This window comes from Schistocerca gregaria, chromosome 7 (assembly GCF_023897955.1).
Source record: "Schistocerca gregaria isolate iqSchGreg1 chromosome 7, iqSchGreg1.2, whole genome shotgun sequence".
Taxonomy (NCBI): domain Eukaryota; kingdom Metazoa; phylum Arthropoda; class Insecta; order Orthoptera; family Acrididae; genus Schistocerca; species Schistocerca gregaria.
Window position 1 is genome coordinate 119874703 of NC_064926.1, and position 26190 is coordinate 119900892.

General features: G+C 43.9%; 1 protein-coding gene across 1 annotated transcript in view; it reads right to left on the minus strand.

Annotated features, from left to right (window-relative positions):
* The window catches only part of LOC126282315 (myogenesis-regulating glycosidase-like), a 90030-nt gene extending 65935 nt beyond the window's left edge, over nt 1-24095 (minus strand). Inside the window, exon 1 of the mRNA XM_049981972.1 lies at nt 23771-24095. Coding sequence (XP_049837929.1) covers nt 23771-24095 — 325 coding nt within the window. The remainder of the gene's footprint in view (nt 1-23770) is intronic.
* Nucleotides 24096-26190: the final 2095 nt, after the last annotated feature.

A 26190-nucleotide genomic window follows, 5' to 3' on the forward strand; every position in this document is an offset into this window, starting at 1 on the left:
ATTGATTACTTTGCTGTATAGGTAGCAGAATTCCTTAACTTCATACACGTCATGACCATCAATCCTGACGTTAAGTTTCTCGCTGTTCTCATTTCTACTACTTCTCATGACTCTCCTCTTTCTTCGATTTATTCTCAGTCCATATTCTGTGCTTATTAAGTTTTATTTCCACTCCTGAATTGTTTTTTTATTTACGTCATTGCTTCTTTGATGTGAAGATTAAACAGTAAGGGCAAAAGACAACATACCTGAAACTTTCTGGCTGATTAAAGCTTTGTGCCGGACGGGACTTTTGCCTTTCGCGGGCACAAGCTCTACCGACAGTTTTTGTTGATCTCATTTTGTTCGTTATACACCAACTGCGACATGGTCGCGTATACAAACAGTGATCCAATACTGTCAAATGTTTTTTATTCCAGTCTTTGATCACAATATGCATTCTTTAGATGATGACCGGTTTCAGTCCGTAATGACTATCCTCAGATCTATAATACACAAATATATACACCTAGTGAGCAGTGTCTTTCAACATAATAGTTATCAATTTTAAAAGTTTGCTACATGTATTTTACATAATGTGTTTGTATCAGATTATGTCTTCTGCGTAAATGATGACTACATCTAAGCCGACAACAGCGAAATCTAGGGATGATGTAGGCACACAGATTTCTGGTAGCTGTTGTTGTTGTGGTCTTCAGTCCTGAGACTGGTTTGATGCAGCTCTCCATGCTACTCTATCCTGTGCAAGCTTCTTCATCTCCCAGTACCTACTGCAACCTACATCCTTCTGAATCTGCTTAGTGTATTCATCTCTTGGTCTCCCTCTACGATTTTTACCCTCCACGCTGCCCTCCAGTACTAAATTGGTGATCCCTTGATGCCTCAGAACATGTCCTACCAACCATTCCCTTCTTCTGGTCAAGTTGTGCCACAAACTTCTCTTCTCCCCAATCCTATTCAATACTTCCTCATTAGTTACGTGATCTACCCATCTAATTTTCAGCATTCTTCTGTAGCACCACATTTCGAAAGCTACTATTCTCTTCTTGTCCAAACTATTTATCGTCCACGTTTCACTTCCATACATGGCTACACTCCAAACAATTACTTTCAAAAAAGACTTCCTGACACTTAAATCTATACTCGATGTTAACAAATTTCTCTTCTTCAGAAACGCATTCCTTGCCATTGCCAGTCTACATTTTACATCTTCTCTACTTCGTCCATCATCAGTTATTTTGCTCTGCAAATAGCAAAACTCATCTACTACTTTAAGTGTCTCAGTTCCTAATCTAATTCCCTCAGCATCACCCCACTTAATTCGACTACATTCCATTATCCTCGTTTTGCTTTTGTTGTTGTTTATCTTATATCCTCCTTTCAAGACACTGTCCATTCCATTCAACTGCTCTTCCAAGTCCTTTGCAGTCTCTGACAGAATTACAATGTCTTCAGTGAACCTCAAAATTATTCTTTGTTCTCCATGGATTTTAATACCTACTCCGCACTTTACTTTGTTTCCTTTACTGCTTGCTCAAAATACAGATTGAATAGCATCGGGGAGAGGCTACAACGCTGTCCCACGCCCTCCTCAACCATTGCTTCCCTTTCATGTCCCTCGACTCTTACAACTGCCATCTGGTTTCTGTACAAATTGTAAATAGCCCTTCGCTCCCTGTATTTTACCCCTGACACCTTTAGAATTTGAAAGAGAGTATTCCAGTCAACATTATCAAAATCTTTCTCTAAGTCTACAAATGCTAGAAACGTAGGTTTGCCTTTCCTTAATCTTTTTTCTAAGATAAGTCGTAAGGTCAGTATTGCCTCATGTGTTCCAGTATTTCTACGGAATCCAAACTGATCTTCCCCAAGGTCGGCTTGTACTAGTTTTTCCATTCGTCTGTAAAGAATTCGTGTTAGTATTTTGCAGCTGTGGCTTATTAAACTGATTGTTCGCTAATTTTCACATGTGTCAACACCTGCTTTCCTTGGGATTGGAATTATTATATTCTTCTTTTAGTCTGAGGGTATTTCGCCTGTCTCATACATCTTGCTCACCAGATGGTAGAGTTTTGTCAGGACTGGCTCTCCCAAGGCCGTCAGTAGTTCTAATGGAATGTTGTCTACTCCCGGGGCCTTGTTTCGACTCAGGTCTTTCAGTGCTCTGTCAAACTCTTCACTCAGTATCGTATCTCCCATTTCATCTTCATCTACATCCTATTCCATTTCCATAATATTGTCCTCAAGTGCATCGCCCTTGTATAGACCCTCTATATACTCCTTCCACCTTCCTGCTTTCCCTTCTTTGCTTAAAACTGGGTTTCCATCTGAGCTCTTGATGATCATACAAGTGGTTCTCTTGTCTCCAAAGGTCTCTTTATTTTTTCCTGTAGGCAGTATCTTTCTTACTCCTAGTGAGATAAGCCTCTACATCCTTACATTTGTCCTCTAGCCATCCCTGCTTAGCCATTTTGCACTTCCTGTCGATCTCATTTTTGAGATGTTTGTATTCCTTTTTGCCTGCTTCATTTACTGCATTTTTATATTTTCTCCTTTCATCAATTAAATTCAATTTTTCGACTGTTACCCAAGGATTTCTACTAGCCCTCGTCTTTTTACTTACTTGATCCTCTGCTGCCTTCTCTACTTCATCCCTCAAAGCTACCCATTCTTCTCCTACTGTATTTCTTTCCCCCATTCCTGTCAATTGTTCCCTTATGCTCTCCCTAAAACTCTGTACAACCACAGGTTCTTTCAGTTTATCCAGGTCCCATCTCCTTAATATCCCACCTTTTTGCAGTTTCTTCAGTTTTAATGTACAGGTCATAACCAATAGATTGTGATCAGAGTCCACATCTGCCCCTGAAAATGTCTTACAATTTAAAACCTGGTTCCTAAATCTCTATCTTACCATTATATAAGCTATCAGATACCTTTAGTATCTCCAGGGTACTTCCATGTATACAACCTTCTTTCATGGTTCTTAAACTAGGTGTTAGCTATGATTAAGTTGTGCTCTGTGCAAAATTCTACCAAGCGGCTTCCTCTTTCATATCTTAGCCCCAATCCATATTCACCTACTACCTTTCCTTCTCTCCCTTTTCCTACACTCGAATTCCAGTCACCCATGACTATTAAATTTTCGTCTCCCTTCACTATCTGAATAATTTCTTTTATTTCATCATACATTTCTTTAATTTCTTCGTCATCTGCAGAGCTAGTTGGCATATAAACTTGTACTACTGTAGTAGGTGTGGGCTTCGTATCTATCTTGGCCACAATAATACGTTCACTATGCTGTTTGTAGTAGCTTACCCGCATCCCTATTTTCCTATTCATTATTAAACCTACTCCTGCGCTACCCCTATTTGATTTTGTGTTTATAACCCTGTATTTACCTGACCAGAAGTCTTGTTCCTCCTGGCACCGAACTTCACTAATTCCCACTATATCTAACTTTAACCTATCCATTTCCCCTTTTAAATTTTTTAACCTACCTGCCCGATTCAGGAAACTGACATTCCACGCTCCGATCCGTAGAACGCCAGTTTTCTTTCTCCTGACAACGACATACTCTTGAGTAGTCCCCGCCCGGAGATCCGAATGAGGGACTATTTTACCTCCGGAATATTTTACCCAAGAGGACGCCATCATCATGTAATCATACAGTGAAGCTGCATGCCCTCGGGAAAAATTACGGCCGTAGTTTCCCCTTGCTTTCAGCCGTTCGCACTACCAACACAGCAAGGCCGTTTTGGTTATTGTTACAAGGGCAGATCAGTCAATCATCTAGACTGTTGTCCTTGCAACTACTGAAAAGGCTGCTGCCCCTCTTCAGGAACCACACATTTGTCTGGCCTCTCAACAGATACGCCTCCGTTGTGGTTGCACCTACAGTACAGCTACCTATATCGCTGAGGCATGCAAGCCTCCCCACCAACGGCAAGGTCCATGGTTCATGGGGGGGGGGGTCTGGTAGCTACTGTACTTAAGCAGCCAGTTGCAATAATGACTGTGGACGATGTGGCCTATTCTACACCTTACTTTAGATCTATGTGATGATGCTATGCTGATTATATTTATTGGTTTTGACGATGCCATTATGGCCTTATCACTTTAGGATGTGTTGAAAAAAGGTACGTTTCACCCTATTTTCTGTACATCTCCCTGGTTGTATGATAGTATATTGTGATACGTATTGCTGTATAATGTTGAAAGATACTCTGCTCACTAGGTGTATATATTTGTATATTATAGATGTGAGGATGTTCATTACGGACTGAAACCGGTCATCGTCTAAAGAATTCATATTGTGATCAAAGCCTGAAACAAAAAACCATTGTTCCTTCTATTTGTTCGGGGGAGGACGTCCCATACCGCTTGTTCATGTTCATCGCTGGTCCATGAACTCAGTTTCCCTTATTGCAGAGGGCAGCTAGGCCTCTGACGGAACACGCTTAGGTACCGTGATGGCGGTCGACTGAACTACTCAAGCACGACTGGCGACCCATCCTCACAGCTACAATTCTGCCAGTACCTCATCTCCAACCTTCCAGACTTTACAGAAGCTCTTCTGCGAACCTAGCAGAACTAGCACTCCTGGAAGAAAGGATAATGCAGAGACGTGGCTTAGCCACAGCCTGGGAGTGTGTTCCTGGAAACACGTCCCAGACTGCGGCTAACGGAATGTTAGCCATTACGAGCTGAAATTTACTACAGACTTTCTCCTCTCTCATTGCTTCTCTTAAGCTCCTATAACCTCTTCTCCTAATCCTTCCCCTACAACTGCATACAGTCCCCCATAACTATCAGAATTTCATCTCCCTCTATGTACAGTATTACCATTTGAGTATAGTCTACCTCTTAATCTTCAACTTCGGATGTCGGCATCTACACCTAACCTATCGTTGTCCGTGTTGGTTTCCTGTCGATTCTGACTGTTCACAGTGACACAATCCTGCCCTACCTACATATTCATAGCGAATCCTACTCCCGTTATACCATTTTCTTCTGTTGTTGATATTACTCTATGCTCATCTCATCAGAAATCCTTGTCTTCTTTCCATTTCACTTCACTGACTCCTACTATATCTAGATTGAGCCTTTGCGTTTCCCTTTTCAGATTTTCTAATTTCCCTACCACGTTTAGGGTTCTGACATTTCACGCCCCTATTCATACGTCGTTATCCTTTCGTTGATTACTCAATCTTTTTCCAATTGTCACCTCCCCCTTGGCAGTCCCCTCCCGCACATCTGAATGGTGGTATATTCCGAATCTTTTACCAATGGAGGGATCACCATGACACTTTTTCAATTACAGGCAAAATGTCCTGTGGATACACGTAATGTGTCTTTAATGTAGTGGTTTCCACTGCCTTCTAATTCCTCATGCCGTTTATCATTGGTCCTTCTTCCGCCATTAGTGACAGTTTCCCACCCCAAGGACAAGAGAGTGCCCTGAACTTCTGTTCGCTCTTCCGCGCCCCCTTTGACAAGGCCGTTGGCAGAATGAGAGTGGCTTCTTTTGCCGCAAGTCTTCGGCCCCGAATGCTTTTTATTAATCCGAACCCTTAAAGTGATTACTAATCTAAGACGCTGCACCGAGACCAAATTATTTTTTTCTATTTATTATTAGAGTTACTTGGTACTATACCGAGCGAGGTGGCGCAGTGGTTAGCACACTGGACTCGCATTCGGAATGACGACGGTTCAATCCCGCGTCCGGCCATCCTGATTTAGGTTTTCCGTGATTTCCCTAAATCGCTCCAGGCAAATGCCGAGATGGTTCCTTTGAAAGGGCACGGCCGACTTCCTTCCCCATCCTTCCCTAACCCTATGAGACCGATAACCTCGCTGTTTGGTCTCTTCCCCCAAACAACCAACCAACCAACCAACTTGGTACTATTATAAACCTTCAGTAGACCATAGTCAAATCATCATGTAATATAATCTCCAAATGGGAAAGTTAATTATGATAAAAGAATAATAAATAAAAAGAGAAAGGAAAAAAATCCGAAAAAGTAGCCACCAACCACAAGCAAGGTCTCATGATGTGAATCATCATTTTTTTAAATTTTTAAAATTTTTATTTATTTAATATTATGTGTATTTATTTTTTTAAATATAGGATCTAAACCAGAAAGACAAAGAAATCAGATCATATTCTAAGTAGCAAACTCATGTGTAAATATAATTCATCTCTATACATTTTATAATAGAACTAGAGTGATATTGCGTCAGAACACAGAACAAAAAACAGGGAAACTAGGGGAGAACAAGCAGAAACGAATCAGATGAGAATATAAACATCAACAAAAAAATCACCTATCATCAGAAAAATGAAATTGAGAAACACCTTGCCGACGGAAAATGAGATTCATCATGTTGGCGAAGATGTCTCGATATCGGGGCATTCGCAAGCATGTCCAATAAGCCGTAATCATGTACTGCATGAAGTTCATCTGATCTTCCCCCTCGCCTTCTACGACATAATGAACGAAGTGTCCCAGCAACCGCATAGCGGTATGCGTTTTTGGCCGTGAAATAAAGGAAGAATCTGAGCACAATGTGATGTCCGTAGTGTATACAATCTCGGAAGATGGAGTAAAAAAGGCCAGTTATTTTTTAATCCAAGACAAATTTGTCATATGGCCGCCACAACGATGCCGTATCATATCTGTCGACGTTCAACGATTACATAAATCCACGTCGCTAAGAACAAAACGAGAAGTAGCTCGTTCGTTGGCATCGAGTTATTTACTACCTTATACCACGAGGATGCTACGCGCATCGCAAAATCGGAAGACTAATATTGAACCAAACTGTAGTCCAGGTTGTTTGCGGCGATTCTCTTTCAGCGAGGTTCGGTTCAAATGGCTCTGAGCACTGTGGGACTCAACTGCTGTGGTCATTAGTCCCCTAGAACTTAGAACTACTTAAACCTAACTAACCTAAGGAAATCACACACATCCATGCCCGAGGCAGGATTCGAACCTGCGACCGTAGCAGTCGCACGGTTCTGGACTGCGCGCCTAGAACCGCGAGACCACCGTGGCCGGCAGCGAGGTTCGGGCAAGGGACTGCTTTCCGACGAGTCTAGGAATTTCGTGGTGAGGACTGGTCACCATAAAATATCAGCCCCTAAATAGCTCAACACAAGATAGAAGTCACTCGTATGTTTTAACTTATAATTTATGAGACCAACGTCAATAGGAGGTTCAAACTAGCAGGACGGACACAGAGAAATAAACTAGACGTGAATGTGTGAATTTCTTGAGTTATCGCCAAAACATGAATTTGCACACATAGCATCTGCTTCTTCCTTCGTATATCGGCCAAGCCCCGCCCCCCAAAGGAACGAGGCTTCGTGGCCACCTCTACTGTGGGCGAAATATATGTCTTTTTCCATAAGAAACGACCAGACAATTGTTGTGGTTTCTTCGCCATCATCGACGGAAGCGGATAAAATTGGGCCACTTAATAACTTTTCATATGCACTTTCCGGAGCAGAGTATGAGAACGCCTGTTAGTATCGCTCCCTGAATTTTTTCCGTAACGGACGTCCGGTTGTGTGTCGCCATCTTGAGTGGACAACGATCAATAGTGATGCCGAGAGACGTATGCCGATCCACTACAGTAGCCATGGAACAACCGCGTCATCAAAACCTCGCAAAGTAAGAAACTTGCATTTACCTTCATTAAGTAGTGCACCTGAACTCCCACAATAACATCGATTACAGCTATTAGTCGAGGTATCTCCGCAGGATTGCGGAGTAGAACCATCACGTCATCCGCGTATGCACTGACAGCTATAATACCTCCAAAAAGCGTCCAACCTTTCAGATGGGATGCTAGCATCCAAAGTAGGGGTTCCACAGACAAAACAAACAAAGTCATTGATAGCGGTCTTCGTTGAGGCACTCCCCGACGGATATTTATCGGGGACGTGAGTTGATCATTAACAACCATCGAAGCTGAAATACCCATAAACAGATTTAATAGCACTTATCGTGTGCCTTCAGAATCCGAAGCAAAAAGTTGTGACTAACATGATCAAAGGCCTTACCAAAGTCTAAAAGGGCAAGGGCACAAGGGACGGACGTTACAGCGACAACCGAAACCACGTCACACTCGACGATAGGAGTAAGAATGATACGACCAGGTTCGCATCTCTGACGTTTTGCGACAGTCGTCTTCATGAGAGTCCTCGTCACAGTCTTGTAAAGTAAGTGGGCGAAAGCTGTCAGGGGCATTCGGTCCAGGGCATTTCGGGATTAAAACAATTTTTCCCACTTTGAACGAGGTCGGCACTACTCTGCCCTGTAACACTTCATTCATAAAGGACGTAAAGGTAGCACCCAAGAACGGCCAAAAGCGCACGTAAAATTCCTTGGCAAGTCCATCCAGACCCGGGGACTATTGAGAAGATGGCCCCACAATATGTAAACTTCCTCAGGCTGAAAGGCAGCTAAGAACGTTTCATTATGTTCAGGTGCAATTGTCGTATCCAGCGTGCTGACTAGTGGGTCGTAAAAGGTTTCATTGGACTCATCGATGTTGTAGATGTCTGATAGTGATGGTGTAAGACACGCACTATATCAGCTTGCGCCATTACGATACGTCCATTATTTGCTCAGAGAGAATTAATACAAACACGACGGCGACGGACTTGATGCCGAAGCAAATGATATAAGGAAGTCAGTTCTTCCGTCACCAATGAAGGTGGCTTGGATCGCATTTTCAAACATTCCATTTTTACTTCCCTCAAGGTCAACAGTTTTGCCTTTACAGCCATAATTCTCAGAGGGGCCTGATCCGCAGGAGCGTAGGGATGGAATAGCAGTATTCGGATGTTCTCCGAAAGTCTCGCACTTTGGCAGCACATAAAAGTATCAAAGTCTGCCTGAGCCTTGGTTTTCCCGGCTATGTTCACCAGTCAAGGATGGAAGAGTACTTTCTGGTGGACCGTGGAGTACGCCCCCACACGGCTTGCATCACGTCATAAAGAGAGGGGTCAGCTAGGTGAGCAACGTTTAACATCCCCGGAGTGTGAAACAATTTGACGGGTTGCCGTTTGAGACAGAGAGCTGTAGTCACCGCACAGTAATCCGTAGAGGAAGCTGGGACGACTTTAATACACTACAGGCCATTAAAATTGCTACACCACTAAGATGAAGTGCAACAGACGTGAAATTTAACCGACAGGTAGAAGATGCTGTGATATGCAAATAAATAGCTTTTCAGAGCATTCACACAAAGTTGGCGCCGGTGGCGATACCTACAACGTGCTGCATGAGGAAAGTTTCCAACCGATTTCTCATACACAAACAGCAATTGATCGGCGTTGCCTGGTGAAACGTTGTTGTGATGCCTCGCGTAAGGAGGAGAAATGCCTACCATCAGGTTTCCGACTTTGATAAAGGTCGGATTGTAGCCTATCGCGATTGCGGTCTATCGCATCGCGACGCTGCTGCTCGCGTTGGTAGAGATTCAATGACTGTTAGCAGAATATGGAATCGGTGAGTTCAGGAAGCTAATATGAAATGCCGTGCTGGATCTCAACGCCCTCGTATCACTTATCACTAGCAGTCGACAGGCATCTTATCCGCATGGCTGCAACGGATCGTGCAGCTACGTCTCCCTGAGTCAACAGGTGGGGACGTGTGCAAGACAACAACCATCTGCACGAACAGTTCGCCGACGTTTGCAGCAGCATGGACTATCAGCTCGGAGACCATGGCTGCGGTTACCCTTGACGCTGCATCACAGACAGAAGCGCCTGCGATGGTGTACTCAACGACGAACCTGGGTGCACGAATGGCAAAACGTCATTTTTCGGGTGAATCCAGGTTCTGTTAACAGCATCATGATGGTCGCATCCGTGTTTGGAGACATCGCGGTGAACGCACATTGGAAGCGTGTATTCGTCATCGCCATACTGGCGTATCACCTGGCGCGATGGTATCGGGTGCCATTGGTTACCTCCTGTTCGCATTGACAGCACTTTGAACAGCGGACGTTACATTTCAGATGTGTTACGTCCCGTGGCTCTACCCTTCATTCTATCCCTGCGAAATGCACGACCGCATGTTGCAGGACCTGTAAGGGACTTTCTGGATACAGAAAATAATAGACTGCTGCCCTGGCCAGCACATTCTTCAGATCTCTCACCAATTGAAAACGTTTGATCAATGGTGGCCGAGCAACTGGCTCGTCACAATACGCAAGTCACTACTCTTGATGAACTGTGGTATCGTGTTGAAGCTGCATGGGCAGCTGTACCTGTACACGGCATCTAAGCTCTGTTTAACTCAATGCCCAGGCGTATCAAGGCCGTTATTAGGGCCAGAGGTGGTTGTTCTGGGTACTAATTTCTCAGGATCGATGCACCCAAATTGCGTGAAAATGTAATCACATGTCAGTTCTGGTATAATATATTTGTCCAATGAATACCCGTTTATCATCTGCATTTCTTCACGGTGTAGCAATTTTAATGGCCAGTAGTGTATTATCGCGCATGCACTGTGATAAGCAAAACCTATCTAACCTGTTAGTAGCAGTCGCACTAAAGTGGATAAATTTAGTTAACGTCGGATATTTACGTATCCAGATGTCTTTGAGGCGTAAGGAGGACCAATTCATGTAATTCGCGAAACGAATTAAAATTTGCAGATTGATCTGCAAGACGGAAGACAATCACCACGCAACAGAATACCCGGAGGACTCTTACGCAACAGATAAACAATTTCCTCTTTATAAAAATTCCAACGATCCACTGTGTGACCATTGCCAGACGGGGCCTATGAAAGAACCTAGGTAAGACAAAAAAGTTGACAACCTATACCCCTGCCAGAATCCAATATTTCCATCTCAGCAACAGGAATGCCTTTTCTTAGATTTCTTACGTGCCACCCCACGGTCAGGTTGTATGCGCTGTTTCTGTCGGCTACGTGGAATGCTAGCAGGAGGACATTGAATCGTCTCGGACTGTAACAGAGGACATAAAGACGAAGTGGGGGACTCCGCTCCCTCTCCAAACACAGCCAGCTCAGAAGGAGCCACTTCGCGAGCGGGAGGGATGCTGGACAAAGAATGGTTCAAATGGCTCTGAGCACTATGGGACTTACCTGCTGAGGTTGTCAGTCCCCTAGAGCTTAGAACTACTTAAACCTAACTAACCTAAGGACATCACACACAGCCATGCCCGACGCAGGATTCGAACCTGCGACCGTAGCGGCCGCGCGGTTCCAGACTCTAGCATCTAGAACCGCTTGGCCGGCGCTGGACGAAACTTCTTCACTACTCAGCGTACCACGGACGGGAGGTATCGTAGCATCGAGAGGAGCAGGGGACGCAATCTATGCGGAAGAGGTTGGGGCAGAAGGCACAGTCAAATCCTCGCCTTCACCATCTCAAGTGGGACGTAACTTGCATGTCACTGTTACAGGTTCTATCCTAGGACTAAAAGAATTCTGAACCTGTTGCGGAGGTGAAGGCGGAAATTCATTAACACTATTATTAGAACTGAGTTTTTGTTCATTATGATCCGAAGCAGAAGTAGGTCCGACGTCGGGCGTGGAAAGAACAAGATGAGCAACCGTCAATTTGCGACGCTGCATTAATGGTGGATTTAACACAATAAGCCTCCGCGGGCAATTAGACCGAACATGTGCACTTTCATTACATACGAAGCAGCTTCCCTCTTGGCCAGTATACATGACATGAACGCGGTAACCACATACTTGTAAATGTGATGGAGTATAGCGTTTGACATGCATTTTCGCGGAACGAATTCCTCTACAACACTGTAATCTGTTTTGAGTAGACCAACGTTGACAGACGTTTTCACGTTACCATAAGGTGTCAATATGCCCCTTGGAAAGTTGTCGTCAATCTCTCGAACAATGCCATAGTCAATTTCAGCATCTCCGAGTGACACCATACTAACGGAAGTTTCGCGATGCTTGAACGGGACTCGAGAAGCATGTCGCGACAGTAATCATTCAACGTCAAGGGGATCCGTAAATTTCAAATAAAACACGTGCTCGTCTGCGTCAAAGTAGGTGGTGTGGACCTAATCAGAATTGACATGAATTTTATCGACAGGCCAATCGTGAATTTCTACAGACCCGGGCTGCACGTGTCACGTTGTTTTATCTTAAGTGAAGCTCACAGTACCTTTTCGTGGAATTTACGTGAAAACCATGGTAGCCGTAGCAGAGCGGCAGACGCCGCTGCAAGTAGACGAAGGTAACATACAGTAAGGCGGAGCGGAGGTGCTACGACTCACTCGGTAGACAGAACAACACTAACGAGGAAAACTTCACACGAGCGACGCTCCGGCAAGTGAAATGAACGAACATCTTTCCGCTCGGCACTCGAAATGGAACTGTCATAGGGAGTATACAAGCAAAAAATATTCGACTTATTAGAGGACGACACTTAAAGGAAAAATAGATGACATTCCTCCTAACCGATTCAAGAGAAAGGCCACTGAGCTTCTCCACTTCTCCAGTACAGATGCCCAGATAAGACGACGTTAAAGGAACTTCGTCTATGAGCAGCTGCGCTACCTAAACTTGTTGTTGTTGTTGTTGTTGTGGTGGTCTTCAGTCCTGAGACTGGTTTGGTGCAGCTCTCCATGCTACTCTGTCCTGTGCAAGCTTCTTCATCTCCCAGTACCTACTGCAACCTACACCATTCTGAAACTGCCTGGTGTATTCATCTCTTGGTCTCCCTCTACGATTTTTAACCTACACGCTGCCCTCCAATACTAAATTGGTGATCCCTTGATGCCTCAGAATATGCCCTACCAACCGATCCCTTCTTCTAATCAAGTTGTGCCACAAACTTCTCTTCTTCCCAATCGTATTCAGTACCTCCTCATTAGTTATGTGATCTACCCATCTAATCTTCAGCATTCTTCTGTAGCACCACATTGCGAAAGCTTCTATTCTCTTCTTGTCTAAACTATTTATCGTCTACGTTTCACTTCCATACGTGGCCACACTCTATACAAATACTTTCAGGAACGACTTCCTGACACTTAAATCTACACTCGATGTTTACACATTTCTCTTCTTCAGAAACTTTGCTCCCCAAATAGCAAAACTCTTTTACTACTTTAAGCGTCTCATTTCCTAATCTAATTCGCGGAGCATGAACAGCTTCAATTCGACTACACTGCATTATCCTCATTTTGCTTTTGTTGATGTTCATCTTATATCCTCCTTTTAAGACACTGTCCATTCCGTTCAGCTGTTCCTCCAGGTTCTCCGCTGTCTCTGACAGAATTACCTAAACTTTACAGACTAAATAAAGTCCACGAGGAAGGGATTCCACTCTGTCCAGTTGCTGGTAACATTTTGGCACCAACATATGAATCAACAAAACATCTAGAAGTGATGGTCAGACCCTTTGCGGGAAACTGCCGTCATCAGTTAAATTCGGCTTACGTCATCCACCAGCTCCAAAACTTGCGACTGTGCCAAGAGACCTTATGATGAACTTCGATCTGATACATCTCTACAAGGTTGCAGCTAAAAGACTCTATAAACCTCACCTAAATACGCTTGGGCCAGTACTAACGAAACTGCTATGATTTGTTCTCATGTCAAACTATTTTCCACTCGATGGAAATTACCGTGAACAAACACATGGAATAGTGATGGGCTGATAGCTATTATTAGTGGTGGCAAATATGTTTGGGGAGGCATCTGAAGAAGGAGCCGTGCAGTCATCAGTGTGCAAGGCCTCGTGCTTTTATTCGGTACGCAAATGATTTTTTTCGTAATTCTATAACACAGACGACATGATTTACAAGACTTCTGGCAACGACTGAGTTCTCTGCGCCAGAATATCTAATTCAGAATGGAAATACTGCAGAAGAAAACATGCAACTTCCATTTTGGGGCGTGAACGTCAAGAGTAGACCAGATGACGTACTAGGACACAGTGGCGACCGTAAATCGGCACATACAGTTTTGTACTTTCATGTCTCCAGCTGTCATGGCTCTTCACACTGAGAATGTGCACACAGCACATTAGTGCACACAGCACATCAAATTTACAACAGTGACAGTCTAGCAGCAAAAACTGAAAAATAAAAAAAAATGTTCAAATTTGTGTGAAATGGTATGGGACTTAACTGCTTACACACTACGTAACCTAAATTATCCTAAGGACAAACACACCCATGCCCGAGGGAGGACTCGAATCTCCGCCGGGACCAGCCGCACAGTCCATGTCTACAGCGTCCTAGACCGCTCTGCAGTCTAGCAGCAGGTCTGCAATACTGGCAGCCGATGTTCTCCAGGAACAATTAGAGCAGCTGCGATATAAAACCTACCTTAATGGGCCGAGCGAGGTGGTGCAGTGGTTAGCACACTGGACTCGTATTCGGGAGGACGACGCTTCAATCCCGCGTCCGTCCATCCTGATTTAGGTTTTCCGTGATTTCCCTAAATCACTCCAGGCAAATGCGAGGATGGCTCCTTTGAAAGGGCACGGCCGACTTCCTGCCCTGTCCTTCCCTACTCCGATGAGACCGACGACATCACTGTTTGGTCTCCTCCCCCTTAACAATCAAATCCAATCCTACCTTAAGACCGAAGAAGCCGAAACCATAGTCTGCTGAACAAGAAGAGAAGACTATTACAACGGCGATTACCTCGCACGTTGAGAACTCCTCAGAAAAATCAGAAGAACACTTTGGAAACAAAACTTTGAGTGCTTCTTCGAACACCAGCAAAAGAAGAAATCCTTATTGGGTGAAATCAAAGGATGAGCTAGGACTCCGCAAACCGGAAGCCTACAGCATGCCTTGCCTGTGTGAGATAGTCTGGCGGATATGGGTGGTACAGGAGATATGCACTGAGTGTAGACGTGACACAAACGCGTAGCCGACGATGTCTGTTTTGCCAGAGCACTTCATCTCTCTTGAATACCCATGAATTACGACTGAACTAAGTCACTGGAACAGTTCAGCACCTTTTAGGATTGCACTTCAAAAGAGGCTCTAGAATCTGACTATGTGACGTATCAAGAATAATGGCAGCGGATTTCAATTAAGCAAGGCCTGGGACCTAGTTGCGAGTGTGATAAAAGCACAGTGGAAATTTAGGTGGAAATCGGCTCTCGTCGCAAGGCAGGGTCGACGCAGGCCGCAACGCTATTAAGGAGCCCCCACGTCGCGCTTACCCTACCACACTATCTCCACCCGAGGTCCGCGCCCAGAGGGAGCATACTGGTTGGTGGCTGCGAGAGGGAGGCAAAAGACGTGAAAGCAGCCCCCAGCACGAATGAGTCATGAGGAACTCCTGCAGATGGCAAGTGGTTGGCTTGCCGAAATATCATGGCGTCTGCACGGTACCACCAGGCTTAATACCCGAGAAATACACGGGGGGTAGGATGTCAAACGGGCCGACTTGCAGCAGGAGAGGCACCACAGGACATTTTAATTTCCACTGTCTATACTTTTACAAATAAATTCATAAAACTTTATTAGCATGAACAGGAAGGATTGAGGACTCACTCATCGCAGTGGAAGTTCAAAAACGTAGCAAAATACCTTTTTTTTTACATGTGAAATTTCATCATTTTTTCACTTACTACTGTCTGCATTTGTTGCTATAGGTACACTTTCCTTCATAAGGAAGAGAGATTCTTCGATGACTTTTGCACAGCATACAAACCACAGTTACAGGTGTATGACACTCTAGAACTTATTTAATTTATGAAAAAATGAATGAACTGTTACATTTTAAACTTTATGTTTAGAAAAAACTCAAGTTTTGTAGTTAATTATCTCAATTTTTTCACAGTTTTTAATAGATTTGGAAAATTCTAGAGTTTCATACACCTGTAACTACTGTTTGTACGCTATGAAAAATTAATCGAAGAATCTCTTTCACTTAGGAAGAAAAGTGTACCTATACCAACAAATGCAGCCAGTAATAAGTGAAAAAATGATGAAATTTCACATTTAAAAAAACGGTATTTTGCTACGTTTTTGAACTTCCACTGCGATGAGTGTGAGTGCTCAATCCTTCCTGGTCATGCTGACAAAGTTTTATGAATTTATTTGTAAAAGTATAGACAGTAGAAATTAAAATGTCCTGTGGTGACTCTTGCTCCAAGTCAGCCCGTTTGACGTCCTATCCCCTTAATACCCGAGAAATACACGAGATTTTCCTAAGGCAGAATTCTTAGAATCACACAATGGAAATTTGTCGAATAGTTATTGTATACATGTACAAAAAAGAAAAAAAAAACAGGGGAAACTGCCAGGAAGCTTAAGTGTGAAGAAATGAGAAATTTGGATGGTATTGTACTTTGACATATCGGAAGTGCAAGTAAGCTTTGAGAGATGACATAGTGAAGGCAACGGAGAATCAAATAGGCAAAAAAGACAAGCTCAAGTAGAAATACTTAGATAACACAGGAGATACTGAATTTAACTGATGAAAGCAGGAAATATAAATGTAGTAAATAAAGCAAGCGAAATGGAATATAAACGTCTAAAAATGGGATTAAAGGGAATATAAACGTCTAAGAGATAATACTTACAGAAAGTGCAAAATGGCTAAGCGAGAAAGTTTCGAGAAGAAATGTAAGCATTTAGAAGCAAAATTACTAGAGGAAAGATAGATGCCACGTACAGGAATACTAAAGACGCCTTTGGACAAAAAAAAAAAAAAAAAAAAAAAAAAAAAAAAAAAAAAAACAGTTGTATGAACATCAAGAACTCAGATGAAAAATCAGTGGTAAGTGAAGGAGAGAAAGCGGAAAGGTGAAAGAGTATATAGAGGGTCTACACAAGGGAAATTAACTCGCAGGCAATACTATAGAAGCGTAAGAGGACGTACATGAAGATGAGATGGCAGATATGATACTGCAAGAAGAATTTGACAGAGCACTGAAACAAGGCTCCGGGACCAGACGACATTTCGTCAAAACTACCAACAGCCTTTGGAGAACCAGGCATGATAACTCTTGGATTTCCTGTGCAAGATGTACTAGACGGCGAAATACCTTCAAACTTCAAGCAGAATATAATAATTCCGATTCAAAAGATAACAGGAACTTACAGGTGTGAATATCAGTTAATATGTCATGGTTGCAAAATACTATCATCATTTTTTTTTTTTTTTTTTTTTTTTTTTTTTTTTTTTTTTTTTTTTACAGAAGAAGCAGGGAAGCAGTTGTTGAGATGGGAGTGAGACAGGGACGTGGCCTATTAGCGTTGTTCGCTGGACACACAGTAAAGGAAATCAAAGAACATTTATAGTAGCATTTAAAGTCCAGGGAAAAGAAATAATAGCTTTGACGTTTGCCAGTGACATTGTAACTCTGTCAGAGACAGCAAAGGACTTCGGAGAGCAGTTCAGTAGAATAGACAGTGTTTTGAAAGGAGTCTATATGACGAACAAAAAAAAAAATAGAAAAACAAGATTGAACTTTCTCATTTTGAGAGTATTGAAGAGAGGTCTGTTTTAATTGATAATAACATTTAAAAGCCAAGATCGCACAAAATATTTTTTACTCAAGACAACCGGCTTCAATAGTCTGAGTTGTCGAATGGTTCAAATGGCTCTGAGCACTATGGGACTTAACTTCTGAGGTCATCAGTCCCCTAGAACTACTTAAACCTACCTAACCTAAGGACATCAGACACATCCATACCCGAGGCAGGATTCGAACCTGCGACCGTAGCGGTCGTGTGGCTCCAGACTGTAGCGACTAGAACCGCTCGGCCACTCCGGTCAGCTCTTACTTGTCATCTTTACGTCTGAAACATTCTTTTGTAGTAAAATATATTAAATTTACGCTGAATCTCATGCACAAGATGACAAGTTGATACAACTCAGCACATTATAAAAGTTTATCACCACTAAAATACACCATGTCCAAAAGGGCCATGTCCATATAAATATTGCTCACAATTATTGCTCAATATTACAAGACACAATGCGGTAGACAATAGCACATTTGTTTACATACGCTGCACACACACACACTAAAGAGTGCGAATCCACTTTAAATGGCGTATAAGGTACAACTAGTTATACATTTAAGGCAAGAAGGGAACAAGATCCTTTGAAATGCGGTGCTACAAAGAATGCTGAAGATTAAATAGACAAATAACGTAACTAATTAAAAGTACTAATAGAATTGGGGAGAAAAAAACTGACAATAAGGAGGGATAGCTTGATAAGACTCTTCTGAGACAACAAGGGATCAACGGTTTAGTACTGGAGCGAAGTGTGGGCGATATAAGTTGTAGAGCGAAACCAAGAGATGAATACAGAAATCAGATTCAGAAGGATATAGGCTTGCGAAGAACAGAGTAGCGCGGACAGCTGCATCAAACCAGCCCTCGCACTGAAGACCAAAACGGCGACAAGACGACAGGCGCTTGGTCCTCTAATTTTCCCCTGTATTCCACAGCAGTTCCCTGGTTGACATTAAATAATGCTTCTCTGCAGCCAGTGCGTACTGATTGTTGTTGTATGACCATTTCGATACATTGTCTCGTATTAATGATGGTAAATTTAATATATACATATATCGGATAGATGAAATGCAAGAATAAATGTTACTAAGTATTCAGTTTCCATGCACCAAGAAATGGAGACGACAAGAAAAACCGAGACAAAGTAGAAAACGTGTGGGGCGATCTGAAAAAGTCTGCCGAAACTTCCGAAAAATAACATAATACTCGTGGTGTGAGACTTCAATGTTTAGACGAGTAAGGGGATATCATTCCGAAAAGTTATTGGAAACTGTTCAGCTCATAAGGGAACTTACAGAAGTGGCTCAAGATTGCCAATTACAGGCAAGTATTTCGGCCCTAAAACCGCTTCAAAAATCTACCTAGAAAGCAGCTTGGATATCATCAAATCCCGACTTGGGAGAGTTTCAGATTGATCATGAAGCCATTTTCAGATATAACTTCCAAGAAATCAATAGTATTAGAGTAAAGAGACGAAATTAAGTTGATTTAGATCCGCACCAAACTGAGATCCACATGAGATTTATTCCAAAACATGACATCATGAAAGCTACCAGTACGACTGTTATTCGCCCTTGTTAATAATGAAACCTTGAAGTAAAACGAATGCGATTTTGAAAAGCTACTGAAAAAGTCAATACTGATGCTAAAAACTCTAAAAAAATAATTAAAGTGACAGCATCTGCAATAGCTTCAGAGAACGAGCAAAGAAAACAGAAATGGTGGAACACTAAATGTGAAGAAGCAGTGAAGTAAAAGAAGAAAGCTTCGAACAACTGGTATATTGGGAAGATAAGCGGTGGCTGGAAAATCTACGAGTTTGAAAAGAAGTGCACAAATAAAATTATTAGGACATAAAAGAGGTGGTCTGATGAGCAATTTACATGATAGAAGAACACTTTGAAAAAGTGTAATACAAAAGCCTGTTAGAAATCACCCAAGAATTCTTTGTCTATGTGCACTCTGCAATCACTGTGCATCAGGGAAGAAAATGGAAACAAGCATTCAAAACATCGAAGAAAAGTATGAGTTACTGGCAGGATATTCGGAAAAGCTATCTATGAAAAGTCGAGCAAACAACGACTATTCCACGACAGTATTTTAAATGAATATTCAAAACCCACAAGCATCGATACGATTAAAGTTTACATCGAACAGTTATAACACAAGAAAGACGCACGGGAAGATGGCCTCACAGTGCAAATTCAAAAAAACTAGTGGAGGTTTAGGTGTCACCATTACAAAATAAAAAGTAAGTGAGGTCTGGAATACTGAAACAATTCCAGAAAACTGCAGTGTTGCATTATTTCACTAGTTCCACAAAAGGGGACAAAACAGATATCAATAATTACAGAAGAATTTCGTTACTAACCTTAATCTTCTGGACATATTGAATCCTCAATCCTAGAATATCAAGCTCGATTTGGGGATAACAGAGTCTGTCCAGAGCAATATCTGAAACTTAAACAAATAGTTACGTTACGAAAATATAAAGTAAAGAGATATTGGTAACATATGTTGATTTAAAGGGCATATGATTCAATAGACAGAGAATGTCTCCTTAAAAGCCTAAAGGAATCTGCAGTAGATAGCGAAACTGTGGAATATCTAAGCAAACTCTTACAGACACATTATCTAGAGCTAATTTTCTTGGAACAATTTGTGGCCCTTCCACATCGTATCAGGAGGCAGATAAGGAGGCGGTTGGTCGCCATTGTTATTCAACTGCGAGCTGGTAAATGTTATAAGAGAATGGAAAACGCAGTGGTTAGCACACTGTACTCGCATTCGGAAGGACGACGGTTCAATCCTGCGTCTGGCCATCCTGATTTCCCTAAATCGCTGCAGGTAAATGCCGGGATGGTTCCTTTGAAAGGGCACGGCCGACTTCCTTCCCCGTCCTTGCCTGATCCGACGAGACCAATGACCTCGCAGTTTGGTCTCTTCCCACAAAACAACCCAACCCCAAGATTGTAAAATGGAGAAAGAAAAAAAAAGTTAATGAGTGAGTGAATTTGGGTAAATCGAAAAACAACATGCTGCTTGACCATTGCAGACGATTTCGTGACAACAGGTGAAACCTCAGAGAATGTAAAGTAATGAGTAGAACTTCTGAAGGAAATAGCTGAGCAGCCAGGTTTACAAATATCGTTTGAAAAGACAGAATATATGACCAATGGAAGTAACTCACTAAGAATTTTAAAATGTACGTTTGGCAACGCCAGACTCCAAATTAGTTAAAATTAAACATCTGGGTGAAAATATAAAAATAAAATCGAAATGGCAACCAATTAAAATTAGGTGTGAAAAAGAGTAGAGATTCTACATGAACGCGAGAAATCTGCACAATTAAAAATGTTTCTATAATAGGCTATTATAATACAGTTGTGGAACCAGAGGTCCTCTATGCGTCAGACACACTACTTTTACTTCGATGTAAAAGGGCATCAAAGGATTTGGAAAAGAATCCGGCGAAAAATATTATGTCCAATCGAGAACAATGACTGCCATGGGTATTACGCATTCTGCCGTAAGTAACAAATGAGCTTAGAGAAAGGTGCAGTACAATCTATGTACGTCAAGAGATAATGAAAGAACACCGATTAATACAGAAGATCCATACATTCCTCCAACAGAGGAAAACAGACAAAGAAAATGGATGGGAAGGCAAGACAAAAAAGATATAGAAAAATTTCAGATTGAACAGGGGGTCTTACTCCAAAAATTCAAAAGTAAGTTTTCAACATACTTAAACCATCAAAAAAACAAATTATGTCAAAGAGTGAAATGAGGAGAAAGGCGCTCGTTCTGAGAACATTAAAGAGGTTTTGCGGAAGAGAAATAAATATTTATCTTGACAGGTCCTTCTTTGGCCTGTAATGTTGTTGTTGTTGTTGTTGTTGTTGTTGTTGTTGTTGTCTTCAGTCCAGAGACTGGTTTGATGCACCTCTCCATGCTACTCTACCCTGTGCAAGCTAGAGTAGTATAATTTTACCACACTCTCAGTATTTAATATACGCTTGCTACACGCTTAATTTCTCTCTTGATCCACATGTTTACCTTGTGGCCCCTCCTTCTTTTGCTGGCCGTTGTGGGCGAGCGGTTCTAGGCACTTAGGTCTGGAACCGCGAGACCGCAACGGTCACAGGTTCGAATTTTGCCTCAGGTATGGATGTGTCTGATGTCCTTAGGTTAGTTAGGTTTAAGTAGTTCTAAATTCTAGGGGCTGATGACCTGACATGTTAAGTCCCATAGTGCTCAGAGTCATTTGAACCATTTGAGCTCTCCTTGTTTTCAGAGTAATACAGATGACCCGTGCGGAGCAAACAATGTACAGAAACAACTTGTTGGAGCGTAAACTAATCGTCTATAATCAATGTGAACCATCATTATATTATGTACACATACACGCAGTCATTTTTCAATTCTGATCACGCAGTGCAGTCCTGAACAACAGCCTATAACTGATCTATTCGGAGTACCATTCATATACTGCATAATTGTAGACAACATAACATTGTGATGTAGGTGACGTCGAGGTGAATGAGTTGATAATTTGGAAACATCCTCAAATTGGCCCACAGAAACCACTTAAGCCGTATGACATCGCTGTCGCGGAAAACATGAAGCATGAGTGGATGCCGGTGGTTCGCAGCTGGTATCGTGTCTTCGATTACTACCACAGATCCCATGAAAGCTCAGGAGATTGTCTCCGGCAGCATAAGACTGCTTCCACCAGCCCGCGTCCGTGGCTCACTACACGTTTCGACCCCCTTTAACCCCGATGGAGGCTTTTGTGGAGACGACCATCGACCTAATGTAGCAAAAATGTGATTCATTCGAAGAGCCGACCCGTTTCCGTTGTTCAATCGTCGAATACTGACTGCCCCGCGCCAACTACAATCGTAATTGGGTCGACATGAGAACAAATGAGGGTGGTCAGCTGCAGAGCTCCATGTTCAACAATGTACGATGAACCGTGTCTTTGTGAGTACAAAAACACTGTGCTCTTTTGGCAGAGATGCGACAGACCACCATGTATCCTACGTTACATAGCAGACAAGCTTCCTAACTCCACGTACTGTGAAGGATCGTGGACGTGCAACCATTTACCGCCAAGTGGTAGTTTCACTGTCATTCTACCTTTTCCTGTAGATGCTCACGACAGCAGCACGTGAAGATTCGACCAGCTTCACCGTTTTCGAGATAGACGTGCAAATCCTCTGATTAATACACCACTGGCCATTAAAATTTCTACCCAAAGAAGAAATGCAGATGATAAACGGGTATTCATTGGACAAATATATAATACTAGAACTGACATGTGATTACATTTTCACGCAATTGGGGCGCATAGAGTCAAACAGAGCTTGGATGGCGTGTACAGGTGCAGTTGCCCATGCAGCTTCAACACGATACCACAGTTCATCGAGAGTAGTGACTGGCGCATTGTGACGAGCCATTTGTCAGCTACCATTGAACAGACTTTTTCAATGGGGGAGAGATTTGAAGAATGTGCTGGCCAGGGCAGCAGTCCAACATTTTCTTTATCCAGAAAGTCCCGTACAGGACCTCCAACATGCGGTCGTGCATCATCCTGCTGAAATGTAGAGTTTCGCAGGGATCGAATGAAGGGTCATAACGCATCTTAAATGTAACGTCCACTGTTCAAAGTACCGTCACTGCGAACACAAGGTGACTGAGACGTGTAACCAATGGCACCCCATACCATCACGACCGGTGATAAGCCACTATGGCGGCGACGAATACACGCTTTCAATGAACGTACACCGCGATGTCGCCAAACACTGATGTGACCATCATGATGCTTTAAACAGAACTTGGATTCATCCAAAAAAATTACGTTTTGCCATTCGTGCACCCAGGTTCGTCTTTGAGTACACCATCACAGGCATTCCTGTCTGTGATGCAGCGTCAAGGATAACCGCAGCCATAGTCTCCAGGCTGATAGTCCATGCTGCTGCAAACGTCGTCCAACTGTTCGTGCAGATTTTTGTTGTTTTGCAAACGTACCCATCTGTTGACTCAGGGATGGAGATGTAGCTGCACGAACCGTTACAGCCAATGCGGATAAGATTTCTGTCGTCTTGACTGCTACTGATACGAGGCTTTTGGGATCCAACACGGCATTCCGTATTACCCTCCTGGACCCACTGATTCCATATTCTGCTAACAGTCAATGGATCTCGACCAACACATGCAGCAATGTCGCGATAAACCTCAATCGCGATAGGCTACAATCCTGAGACTGCCGTATTGGAGGATCTTGTCCAGTATTTATGGCCAGTGGACGCTGGGTGCTCTCTCTGCCGTCCGCGCCCGCCTGGCGCTGCCTGTAATGTGTTGTCTCTTCCCCGGTGTTCCCTCGGACGTCCGCGACCGACTTGGTTGCCATCTGTGGCAGCTGTCTGAGGCCCGTCCTTTGTCGAGCGTTCCGTTCGCGGTCCACGCCCACCTTGTGCTGCTCCTGAGGTTTTGGCCCTGCCCTGGTGCTCCCAAGGACGTCCGCGCCCGGCTCCCCCACCATCTGTGGTCGTGGCAGCTGTCTGCGCTGGACTCGCATTTGGCGTTCCGCTCGTGGTTCGCGGTCCGCGCAGATGGTGGACGAGGCGGGCGCTGACGTCCGTGGGAGTACCAGGGAAGAGTCAACAGATTACAGGCAGCGCCAGGCGGGCGCGGACGGCAGAGAGAGCACCCAGCGCCCACTGTCCATAAATACTGGACAAGATCCTCCAATACGGCTCCTGACAACCTCAGAAAGGCTAACCATTTTGCTTCCCACCTATTCGAGGTCTTCTCCTTTCCTGACGATCCCCATTGTGATTACTCCCTCTTCCCCACCGTCCCTGACTGCACTGACACCTTTGTCCCCCCACTCGAGTCTAGCTTCCAGTACTTGGATCGGTTACCTCCCTCAGACATCAACACTCCCATCGCCACAGAAGACATCACACTCATCCTCCACTCCAAACGCAACACCGCCCCTGGTCATGATCGCGTCACCTACCGTCACCTCAAGGAATCCCCTCCATCCTTCCTCTCTGTCCTTGCTACCCTGTACAATGTCCTCCTCTCCACTGGATTTTACCCCGATCTATGGAAGACTTCCCATGTCTTGCTGTTCCCTAAACCTGACAAACCCCCCTCTGATACCTCTTCCTATCGTCCAATCTGCCTCACCTCCATGTTCAGTAAGGTCTTTGAGGCCATCCTCTCTTGCCGTATTCACCGCCACCTTAACCAGCACCGCTTCCTTCCTCTTACCCGATGTGGCTTCCGGCCTTCCTTCTTAGCCGACGACCAGCTCCTTAACCTTACCAGTCTTCTTTCCCTCCAACTTAACTCCCGTCGCTCTGCTATCTTTGTTTCCCTTGATCTCCAGAACGCCTATGACCGTGTCTGGCATCCTTGCTCCTCTTCAGACCTATGCTCTCCCCATCAACTTCATCTGTCTCGTTGCTTCCTTCCTCTCCCATCGTCCCTCCTATGTGACTATCCACAATTCCAACTCCTGTACTTTCTACCCCTCTGCAGACATGCCCCAAGGTTCTGTCCTTTCCCATCTCCTCTATCTCCTGTACACTGCTGATATGCCCAAACCTCCCCCTCCTGTTCATCTTCTCCAGTTCGCTTATGACACCGCCTTCCTAGCCCTTTATCCTACCCTTCAATGGTCCCAACGTACCCTCCAAACCCACCTTCACCAATTCACTGCTTGGTGCAACCAGTGGTTCCTCCATGTTAATCCCTCCAGGCGATCATCATAGGCCGCACCACCCGCTTTTCCGCCTCCATGATTACTACCTCACTACTTATGGCCGTCCTATCCACATCACTCCTACCCTCAAATACCTTGGCCTCACACTCGACTGCCACCTCTCCTGGACTCCCCATCTCCTTACCATCCGAAACAAAGCTAACAACTGCCTCTGCCTCCTGAAACTCCTGTCCGGCTGGATGTGGGGTCTGCATCCTTCCACCATCTTTCACACCTACAAATCCTTGATCCACCCCATCCTTTATTATGCCAGCATCGCCGGGATTTCCGCCCCTCCTCGGTTCTATGTAGCCCTCCAAATCCTCAAACGCCATGCGCTCCACCTTGCCTTCCACATCCGCCTTCCATTCCCCACCCGCATTCTCTAAGACTTCATCCTCTTCCCCCACCTTCTCATTTTCCTTGAACACATCCGCACACTATATATTATCACCTGCCTTGATCCCCCTCACCCCCTGGTATCTCCCTTCCTCTCCACACCTAACCAGTTGCCGCGCCTTTACTGTTGTGTCCCACCCTCTCTCCATCTCCACACCATCTCCTTTCCCAACACAACTTCCACCGTCTACCCCTCCAGGATGATGAGCTTCGCCCTGACATCTAACCCTTCCTACCAACTCTAACCCCTCTTCCTGCCTCCTCCTTGGGGCTCCCTCTCCTCCCCCTCCCTCCTCCTGAGCGGCTTCCCCCTCCCACTCCCCCTCCATCTCTTGTGCCTCATTTCAGTGTCTCAGCGCTCCCTCCTGCCCTGTCTTCCCTCTTCCTCTCCCGCCCCACCATGTATCCTGTCTCTTTGTAAACCCACTGATGCCCCTCCTCTCTTCATCCCGCCGCTTCCCCAGCTGCCCCATGCTCTCCTTTTACATCCTCTCTGACCTTT